Source organism: Colias philodice, chromosome 11 (genome assembly GCF_061535455.1).
Source record: "Colias philodice isolate Cphi_HAF_F1 chromosome 11, ilColPhil1 Martin Lab GWU primary, whole genome shotgun sequence".
Lineage (NCBI taxonomy): Eukaryota > Metazoa > Arthropoda > Insecta > Lepidoptera > Pieridae > Colias > Colias philodice.
Window position 1 is genome coordinate 8,576,008 of NC_143096.1, and position 11,145 is coordinate 8,587,152.

General features: G+C 31.1%; 1 protein-coding gene and 1 long non-coding RNA gene across 3 annotated transcripts; both read right to left on the reverse strand.

Moving 5' to 3' along the window:
- Positions 1 to 3,278: 3,278 nt before the first annotated feature.
- Positions 3,279 to 5,658, reverse strand: LOC149484763 (putative gustatory receptor 28b). 2 transcript variants are annotated; one of them, XM_089701024.1, is made up of 4 exons: positions 4,591 to 5,656; positions 4,444 to 4,515; positions 4,266 to 4,355; positions 3,279 to 3,499 (listed from the first exon to the last, which is right to left on the reverse strand). In XM_089701024.1, exons 1-4 carry the CDS (start codon positions 5,608 to 5,610, stop codon positions 3,437 to 3,439), a joined length of 1,245 nt encoding a protein of 414 aa, XP_089557150.1. In that variant the 5' UTR covers positions 5,611 to 5,656; the 3' UTR covers positions 3,279 to 3,436. The 2 variants fall into 2 exon arrangements, with proteins under 2 accessions (XP_089557150.1, XP_089557151.1); XM_089701025.1 differs by lacking the exon at positions 4,266 to 4,355 and having other exon boundaries at positions 4,591 to 5,658.
- Positions 5,659 to 5,825: 167 nt separating this feature from the next.
- Positions 5,826 to 11,080, reverse strand: LOC149484764 (uncharacterized). The gene is made up of 2 exons (XR_016316303.1): positions 7,161 to 11,080; positions 5,826 to 7,122 (listed from the first exon to the last, which is right to left on the reverse strand). It is a non-coding gene; the product is annotated as an uncharacterized LOC149484764 (long non-coding RNA).
- Between the last annotated feature and the right edge of the window lie 65 nt (positions 11,081 to 11,145).

Sequence of the window (11,145 nt, forward strand, 5' to 3'; positions counted from 1 at the left end):
AATGTTATTCTTTGTAATATTATGCTTTCTATTCTATCTGATACAAGGATATAGGTATTATAGCAATAAATATCAAAGCAATGAATTAAACATGGTTAGCTTTAATATTTATTTACGATTGACCATTTTTATATTACTTTCAGTTCCTTCATAGTTCCTTGTAGAATTTATAATAATAACATGTTATTCAGGGTGTCCCCACCGTCGGTATACTAAGCTCAAAGGAGTATATTATGGTTTTGCAAATGCCGAGTACGTAAAAAATAAAATTCCAGACGCATTTTTTTTCAAATAGATGAATTCTTAAAACTCTATGTTCACATACCAGCTAGGTATTTTTAATTTATAAAAGTAGTTTTATGGCGAACCAAAAAACTATACCTATAGGAAATACGGTAAACGTGAAAGTTTATCACTCCTTGATGTAGGTATATCCGCCTATTTATGGTAGGTATATATATGGTATTTAAATAAAGTTATAAAAAATTAACTTTGGGATTAATTAGTTTTGTATATAAAGTAATTTAAAAATTGAAATTTAATCAAAATAGAGCTGGTAAATTAAGTGCTTTAAAAGCTTTTAAAAGTCTAAATTGGGAAAAACTGAGTCGTGAAAAAATTAAGGCGCCACTTAAAATCGTATCGCTCTTAACTCGTGAGGAAAACATTGATATTTGATGTTTCTATAAATCTTTGCATTTATTTATTTGCTATATGGGTAACGAGTTTGCCGTATTTTTATTTATTATTTAAAACCGCCCAAGGTAATAAAGTAACATTAAAAAAATCCATAGACTAGAAATAATATTATCATCGTGTATTTTGCCGCTATACCGACCGTTTTTCCGAAGTTTCCCGTCTTTTCCGAAGTTCAGCCGAAGGGTGATTTTTCCACCAATAATGTGCGAGGATGAGTTGTCCGAAAAACCCTACGGCTTGTTCCTCAAGAGCTGTGGGTATCCAATGCATGATTTCCCCAGACAAAAATAAACAACGCACGTGTAGTACTAACAAAGGGAAACGAAGAAAATAAAGAACACAAAACTTTTATTTAAAAATCGTATGATTATTAGACTTCGAGGTTTTACAGTAACAAATACGTAAGAATGAATAAGGCGCGGGTCAAACACAAGCGGCGCGGGCGCGGGCGTGCCATAAGCGCACCTCTTGAATCTGTTTTGCACCACGTCCTTCTGAAGAATTTTGGACAGGCGTCGAGACGGCACGCCACGGTTGTGCCAAGGTTGCGCCGCCTTTCCAAAATTATTTCATACAAAATGCCAATAGCGCACCCGACGCACGCTAGAGCAGGCTCCAAGGAGATGTTCGTTTGCGTAAATAACGGACCTAAATCTGACTTCTGATATAATATATTGTATAGATGCCAGACATCCTATAGACAGATGTTGCCAACCAGTTTTGTGGTCCCCTTCCCCGCACCCCGGTAATTAAATATGGCATACAAAGAAAAAAATAAACATTCCCAAAACATGCCGCGTGGGGTATCAAATGAAAGAGCTTATTGAGTAGATCACGAATATATAGCATACTATAACATTTCTTACACTTTCTCTAAGATTTTTTAGAAAATTTACGAAAATGCTCCATTTTTGAGTTAACTTTAAACCACTAAAGATTGAAAACTCATGAATATATTTTTTAAATTATTATTCTAAATAATTAACAATAGTCCATTGTTTACGATTCAATAGTTCGTACAGTTAAATAGTTGCATGGGGGAGTGGGGGGAGCATTCAAAGATGGCGAGTATATTTTCAATATTTTTATGTTTCAGGGAACTCGTTCTGTCTTCACCTTTCTGATTATCTTGCTCCAGTCTGTTACTCAAAAACATTAAGCTTTTTTTGGCAGGGATTATCACCGATGGATAAATCTTATTTCTAAACACAAGATTGTCAAGTCTCACTCTTCCTCTACTATCAATTATTTTGAATATGTTTGTTATTTTTTTTTGTTCATAAACTTCATAAGGATTTTAGAAGTTATAATCGGACATCACCACTTATTCAATCAATTAAAGATAACAGTCAAACATAAAAAAAGAAAATGTTTTATATTTGTACAAATACTAATCATAGCGTACCGGCAGCGTAGTATGGATTATGGTCTAAAATCTAAATGTTATAGGACCATGTGTATGAAACTCGATTCAATAAACATCATCGTAATTGTACAAGCTTTTTATTTTGACACCTTTGAATTACAAAAGAGAAAAATTGTTTGTCGTTTAATATAATACACTAGTTAAATATGTTGTTTGTTTATTGCAAACAAAAACTTGAAGCACAAAATATCCTGCTCAAAAGTATTAAATATTATACGACATATCATAGCGGTGATGAAGGTATTTTTATTACTCGCCCTTCCTTTTAAAGCAATTATGACGTCTATTTCTATTTATAAATATTATTTTATATAGGTAAGTACGTACCTTATAAACTAGGCCGCAGTGACGGAGCATATTATGAAGAATAATATTGTGATTGAATCTCCAAGTAGTTTTGTACATTTTCTTCTACCTTAGGCGCGGGGCATATACAAGCGGCGCGGCGCAAAGAAAAAAATAAACATTCCCAAAACATGCCGCGTGGGGTATCAAATGAAAGAGCTTATTGAGTAGATCACGAATATATAGCATACTATAACATTTCTTACACTTTCTCTAAGATTTTTTAGAAAATTTACGAAAATGGTCCATTTTTGAGTTAACTTTAAACCACTAAAGATTGAAAACTCATGAATATATTTTTTAAATTATTATTTTAAATAATTAACAATAGTCCATTGTTTACGATTCAATAGTTCGTACAGTGAAATAGTTGCATGGGGGAGTGGGGGGAGCATCCAAAGATGGCGAGTATATTTTCAAGTTTATGCCAAATCTAATCACACAGAGGCTGATTCAAGAATTTTCTGCCATATTTTTCATTCTGTCAAACACAAAGACAGTGCAGAGATAATTATTCTAAGCCCTGACACCGATATTTTTGTATTAGGCCTTTATTTCTGGCATAAACTAAAGCTAAACGACAAACAATTTTTCTCTTTTGTAATTCAAAGGTGTCAAAATAAAAAGCTTGTACAATTACGATGATGTTTATTGAATCGAGTTTCATACACATGGTCCTATAACATTTAGATTTTAGACCATAATCCATACTACGCTGCCGGTACGCTATGATTAGTATTTGTACAAATATAAAACATTTTCTTTTTTTATGTTTGACTGTTATCTTTAATTGATTGAATAAGTGGTGATGTCCGATTATAATTTCTAAAATCCTTATGAAGTTTATGAACAAAAAAAATAACAAACATATTCAAAATAATTGATAGTAGAGGAAGAGTGAGACTTGACAATCTTGTGTTTAGAAATAAGATTTATCCATCGGTGATAATCCCTGCCAAAAAAAGCTTAATGTTTTTGAGTAACAGACTGGAGCAAGATAATCAGAAAGGTGATGACAGAACGAGTTCCCTGAAACATAAAAATAGATTGAAGAAGAATAAATATTTTTCAGAATATTAACTTCAGGCTTCAGCACAAAATTAGGAACTTTCGAAAGAAATAAAAGAATGACATCAATGATAAATTGATAAGTATGTTACCACCATAGAAATCTAAATAACAAGACACATAGAAGGGCTATAATGTCATAATTCGTATGAAAACCGCTGTCGCCAAAATCAACACATTCAAACCGAAAGCTAAACAGTACACACAAGTAAACTATGCCTTTTATTGGACAGCTTGATTTTAGTGAAAACTAACTTATCTATTAAATTAAGCATTTGAATATGTATCTTAACGCACGAATTTACGGTTTATTTTAGAATAACATCCCTAAGTATATGAGACTTTTTGCTCCAATACGAACAAACGTGATAATAAGAATGGTCGACTGTGTCATTCATTGTTATTTCGATTACTATGGTGACACTCGTAATACTTGTAAATATTCTATAATTTTAAGGAAAAACGGCATTATTTCTAAAAAAAAATATTTTCCGATGAAATATTATTCCTTTATAAGTATAATTACAACTTGTGGAAGAATTTCCGCAATGGGAATTGCTGAAACACACCATGTATACACTCATACGTCTCCAGAGCAACTGAACAGTGACGAATGCACTGGTGATGTGCAAATCACCTGAGTGGCGACAAGGTCACGCACGCTTACGACTTCTAGTGTCTTGTTATTTAGATTTCTATGGTTACCACTTATGTGAAATGTTATTACCTCTAATAAAAGCACGTATTCTATAGGAAATATGCCGCGTGCCGTAAATTTTGGTGTTTGATGAATAACTTGCAATGAGAGCTTCAAAGCCTAAGAATAATTAATTTATTAACTTATTTTCAGAAAAAAATTGATATAAAAAATAAGATAAATTTAATGTTTTAACTATTATATTTACCTCTTCTTTCACAGAAGAATCAATATTCCTACTATTAATCATAGTATGCGCCAAGAAAGAAGTTACTTTAGCCTGAAATTCAATATTAAAGATAGCAGTCCTTGAACAACAAACATGTATGCAAATTCCATAAACTTATATAGATACCTCTTTAACAGTAACTTCACAGAAGTAAATGCTAGAAGACAACATAGCTATGGAAAAAAATGTTTGCCAAAACACGTATATCAAGAACTGAATATATCGTTCTAGTTCATGAAAAAGACCAGCTGCAGTCGCTTCCATAAAATAATAAAGGTACAGTATTATTATAAGAAGCCAAACAGACAGTGTTAGAAGCAATGCCAGACCAAATTTATCATTAGCTATCTCTGTGGCCTTGTACAGCATACTATATATTTTCCCACATTTGTTTACCATTTCGCACAGAGCCCTGTCTTGCATACTGATCGTTTTATTATCCCCATTTTTCATACGCACAAAAAAGAAGCTCTCGCCTCTTCTTTGTAATTTCCTGAGCACATCATTTATCCTCTTATATCTATCTCGGATTATGAAGAGGTAAACACCATAGTGCAGTGTTGTTACAAAAACTAGGGAATCGGAGAATAATATTTGATATATCTTGCTGTACGGAATGTTGTCTATTCTTTGGCTTATCGAAACCCAGATACTGAAGGAACGTATGACCCACATAATAATGAGTGTTACAGGTATCAGGAAAGATGGAGTAGAACTTTTACTATGATCTATATTTTCGCCCAGCTCTTTGAACGCTTCGTCTATATCAACGAGTTGCTGCATGTGTTTAGTAGCTCCACTGAGGTCGAACGATATCTTCCACATTGCGTAAATTACGTACGTCGTAGTTGCGATATTTTCTACTAAATCTCCATAGTGTTTCAACTGTGTATCATATAAAACTCGCAATATAGTTTGGTCATAACTGTACACATTGTAAATAGCACAAAAATAAAGTGAATGCCACAGCGTAAAGAAAACAAATCCAACAAACGTAAATTGAGAAGTAATTACATTTTCAGAAGTACTTTTTATATTAAAAATAGATACTCCTAACAATTTCCTCACAGTCCCTATTAAAATGCATGCTTCGACAATGTTGCCATGCTTTTTTTTCCGTTTAAACAACTTTCCAATTTGCTCCATTTTCACCAAATTAAGTAACACAAGAGTCTTTTGGGAAGTATGAAAAACGAATGTATGGGAATATTACATTCCATACTTTCAAAATGGATTTGAATTAATTTAATGCCCTATAATTCTTATTGTAATAAAAACAAATCACTTTTCATTACTTCAATGATAACCACTCTAGACGATTGCGTAATACAACATGCAGATGAGTTAAATGAAACAATAAATGGTATTTACAATTATCCAACGGATAATCGAATTTTATTTTTCAAAATGTTCACATTTACATAATAGCCTACGCCATGAACTATAATGTCCAACGCGATAGGTATATCATCTGAACAACTGAAAATTAGGCATATTATATACAAAGGGTGAAAAGAAATTGTTTGTTACAATTATTTATAAGCACTATACAACTTTACATATTGTGAAAATACAAGCATTTCGGTATATAATATAGGACTATCATATCACTGCCAAAAGTACAATTATTAGAATTTAACATAACTAAGTGTATACAGTAAACACATACGTAATTATTGCAATACATAGAAAATAATAATATATTTGCTGCGTAACAAACTCAGAGCAATAAGCATCTATTAGTTACAAATTACAGATCTTGATAAGATTTACCTTAACTATCGAGGCTAGCTACAAAACTATGAGAAATTCGAAAAAGGTACCTCACTTGGTACTCGCTTATCACCAGAATTAAACCAATACGACGGTAGCCGAATTTTTAATAAATGGTGGATTACTCTTACTTTTCTTTCTCTTTCTCTTTCTATTAGGCTACCGACGCATCTTATGCTATTATGGCACAACGTAATAAATGAAGAATTAAGGTAACATTTATACAGGTATCTGTTGTTAACAGAGTAAGGCGAAACCTTCTACACTTTACACAATTATCAGCTTCTGAAATTATCTTAAAAATATGAGTGAATTAGGCATTTGTGTATGGCCAGCAATAATTTTAATATTATGCCTTTCAGGAGACCTTTGTATGAAAGTTGCATAAGAATTAATATTCGAATAATTTATCTGTCGTATGAACAATACTTTAATTAATACCCACATGATATTTATTCACTCATATTTTCATTTCTCATACATCGATGTTTCAACCAATTGCATCCTTATACTGAATATTCTTCCTCCACTTCAATGCGTGCATGTCACTTTAAGATTGTACCTAAACACTGTTAGATTTCAATCTGTGTTGATACACTGAATGCATTATTTAGGCAAATTATAATCTTTCAAAGTGAACATAAAGAAAATGTTACAATTTGTCTTCAGAGAGATCAATCTCGGTAGCTATAATATAATAATCTAACGTTTTGACAATCTTACGACGACACATGCAACCTGATATAAAGGTAAGTCAGGAAAATTAAAATTAAAATTAATTACACAGATACAATATGACGTACAAAAAACAAAAACGTTATAGTTATTGTGACGCAAATCCTGACATCGCACCTGGTTTTAATTAAAAAAATAAGAAGCTGCCTCCTTTTTTACTTATATGTATATTATGGTCGATGTATGACTATTTTATCTCTCCAAACTTTAGCTTCTTTAGAATCAAAAGATTACATTGCTTTGTGACGAAAACACTGCTAAAATATAGACACTAAATATTGAAAAATAATGTTACATTTCCCTTATAAACATAGTTTTAAAGAATCCCTGAATATGAATTCAAAATTATTAGAAAATAGAAAAATAATTACATAATAAATCACTGCGATATGTACAAATGTTAACTTAGTTCTAGTCACTAGGTACTCAAAACTTAAACATAAACAGAAATATAGAACAAAGTTACAAAAATAAACATTTTATTGTTTATTGTATGAGATTTGATTTTGTTATTGAAGCGACTTCATTCGCGAAATAGATGTGAAAGTTCTTGAAGGATTGAAATGTATCTATTCACCGTCTTAACACTCAAAATTGTATCCAGCGGAATGTTCAATGGAATAATTTATAATCACATACGTTTATAAAATTGAATAAAAATAGCAAAATAATTTTATATTTTCCACCGCTATAAAATAAATGCAACCAAAGCACATTATAATATCATACAACTAGAATATCGTAATAAAATACCATTTGTGACATAATTGAGGCGGTCAAAGCTGTGTTAACAATAATAATTAATAGTTAGAAAATCATTAAATCATAAATGCACATAATATATAAATGTTGTTAATATACGAGTATAATATTTAGTTTATTGCAATTTTCATTAAATATGATTAAACAATAGATTTTTGGGAAGGGATATTTTACCATATTACTGTAGTTTAAAGAAGTCTTAGCAGTTAGAAAATTTTATATATGTTATAAAGTTGATTACCATTTGGTCTTACCATCTTAGCACTATTTCCAATAAACTTTAAACTCCATAATTGTGACTATAATAATATCTACTATACTTTCTTGCTAATTTAATGAACACTATTTCAATTTTCAACACACTTTCTATACAAACATATGCTGCAATAACATTTCAGGTGATATCGCTAAGTATTTTGTGCCAATAGGAATCTATACTAATAATATTATAAAGCTGAAGAGTTTGTTTGTTTGTTTGATTGTTTGTTTGTTTGTTTGAACGCGCTAATCTCGGGTACTACTGGTCCGATTTAAAAAATTCTTTCGGTGTTAGAAAGCTCATTTATCGAGGAAGGTTATAGGCTATATTATATCATCACGCTACGACCAACAGGAGCGGAGCCACGGGGGTGAAACCGCGGGGAGCAGCTAGTCTTGAATATATCTATAGGTATAAGTTATAACTCCAAGTTAAGCAGATCTAGTGAATATGAATACTTTTAAACATTAGTAACTTTATTGTTTCCCTCTATACCTAGATGATTATTTACTGGCAAGTTTGAAGTGGCATAGAAAAATTAAAGAGTGGCTCATAATTATATTTTCCGTGTTACAGTCGCTAATTAACAACAGCTATATAAGAAACTTTGAAACTTATTGATTCTTTAAGGTTTATATTTTCAATTATTTTATTCATCGTCTTCTCTCAATTTTTAATATCATCCAATCGAAAAAAATATTTTTTTTTTGTGTAATTTCCACATTATGTAAAAGTAAATGTTCCAATCATATTCCAGAAACATCTTCCAAATAAATGTATTTTGTGTGTTAATTAACAACTCGTCTTTAAATCAAGTAAGGTTTCTACTGTCATGGGACACCTGCTAGGGGATTTACCTGTTCGATTCACTATACATACTTTAGATATTATTATTATATTGGTATTAGCTATACAAGTAAATGCAAAAAACCCAGGTTACAGGTACTTGACACTTGAGACTCTATCGACAACGTGACACGCACGTGCGCTGTCATCGTCGTAATTACTTCATAACATTAAAATTAAAATAATTAAATCATATTATTCTTTTAGTTTAGTATTATTGCATGTCTTGTTTAACCGATCTTGGAAAACATTCGTAGTGTTAATAGTTATTAAGTAAACTAATGCCAGAATAGTTTTGGAATGGAGCCAAATTATCAATGGGCTTCATAGAGATAATGAATGTCATATCTTTTTATGTTTTCACGTGTAAAATGCGATATATAATTTTATTTCATAAAGTTTATTTCCATGTCACTACTCAAATTAAGGGGCCACAATTATGAGAAAGACGATTAATAAAACAATATGAAAACAGATATAATGAAGTAAAAAACCAAACTGTCGAAATGCCGGCATAATACTCTCAGATCAATCAAGATAGTTTTATTGGTTATTATACTCAATGGATGTTGAATGTTAATAGACCATTAAACATGCAGTTTATATAATAGAAGATAGTATCATGCACTTAATATATTGCCATACATCGTTATAGAACACCAGCCTAATAAATTGTATCTAATAATAAAAACACGCGCGTCCACAGTATAACAAATTCGTACCACACAAATTGCACAAATACACTTTCGTAAAGCTCAAGTTATGTTAATCACATATCAATAAATATCTTTGGATACGACCAAAAAAAACGTTTTCGAGTACAAAAATACAAAAAATATACAAGGATATTTGGGAATATTCACTTTATATGGAAACGAGCGCTGCCTTGCCACGACACTAAACAATTTAATCATTATCCTCACACATAAAAAATTAAACAGTCTAATAAGTTTTATTGAAGAAAGCATATTATAAGGTCAAACTGAGATACACTGAGATACTTTTGAAGTTGTTGAAATAATTATTATATTACAAGAGTGATAGTTTTGGAAATGTTTATAATTTATTAAATCTATTTTTTCCTCTTCTCAATAATTTAAAAATTATTTGATATCACATTAAACCAATTATGTACTATAACAACTATAAGCACATCGGAAAGTACTTAGTTTCAAATTTCAAACGTAGGGTTGCCAACATTATAAAATACATTGTTATGGTAGGTATATCAAGTCTATAACAGCTATAATATTTATTATTTAAGAAATATATATTAAGCAGTACACAGAAATTTTGAAATGGATGGAACAACGACTGCCACACTAAAATTAATAACAATCTATTTCCTCGATTTTGTAAAATCTATGAACAAGGCTAACTGTTTAACATCATAAAATTTAACATCTTTACTATATTTAACTTGAATAATTATGATTACTAGAAATATGTTGGCAACCCTAATTAAATGACTAAACGTAACTGTCAAAACTTCCCTCTAGAACGACTATAAGGACAGGCACTATACTTTCTCTATATCGCAATTATAATTATCTTTAAACATTTGAGATATTAAATTTAAAGCCGTAGGTATATTACGATTCGCTGACCAGATAATTATGATTCTTTAGTTATTTTAATAGATGAGAACAAATAACTTCAGTCACTCATGACGATAAGATCTTGTCGGTAAAACAAATCGAGCTATCAGCAACAATTGAATTACAATTGAAGTAAAAAGGTGATAAGAATGGTAATTTTTTTCTGCTCATTTTGTAAGTGATATCGTATAATTAAATATTACGCAACTATTATTGCTGTAACTCTTGCTACCATGGTACATCGCTACGCCACATTGAAAAAAAGAAAACTCCAAAGGTGAAATGAATTGTTTTGAAGGTAGAAAGATGTAGCTTTTTTCGTCTACCTTCAATTTTTATATAATCTTGATAATATTTATTAGGCTCTTTCCTCCCTATTTTTAAGGTTTAGGCCATAATCCACAACGCTGGCCAAGTGCGGGTTGGTAATTGGTATATGGTACATGCCGTCGAACTTTTTGGTTCTTTATAGAGTTACAATAACACTTGATAGTAACTGAAACCCTAGGCCGATTGTGTTTATTCCATGTTCAAATAGTTGCTTCTTATATTCATTATTTATCATAAAAGTAGAGCAGGACTATATTATTTCATATTTCCCACTATAATTGCTTCCGATCATTCAAATAAATACAATTTTACATAAAACCACACCCCGGACACTCCATACAAAATGATCGTTTTGACAGTCACACTGTAGAGACTGCA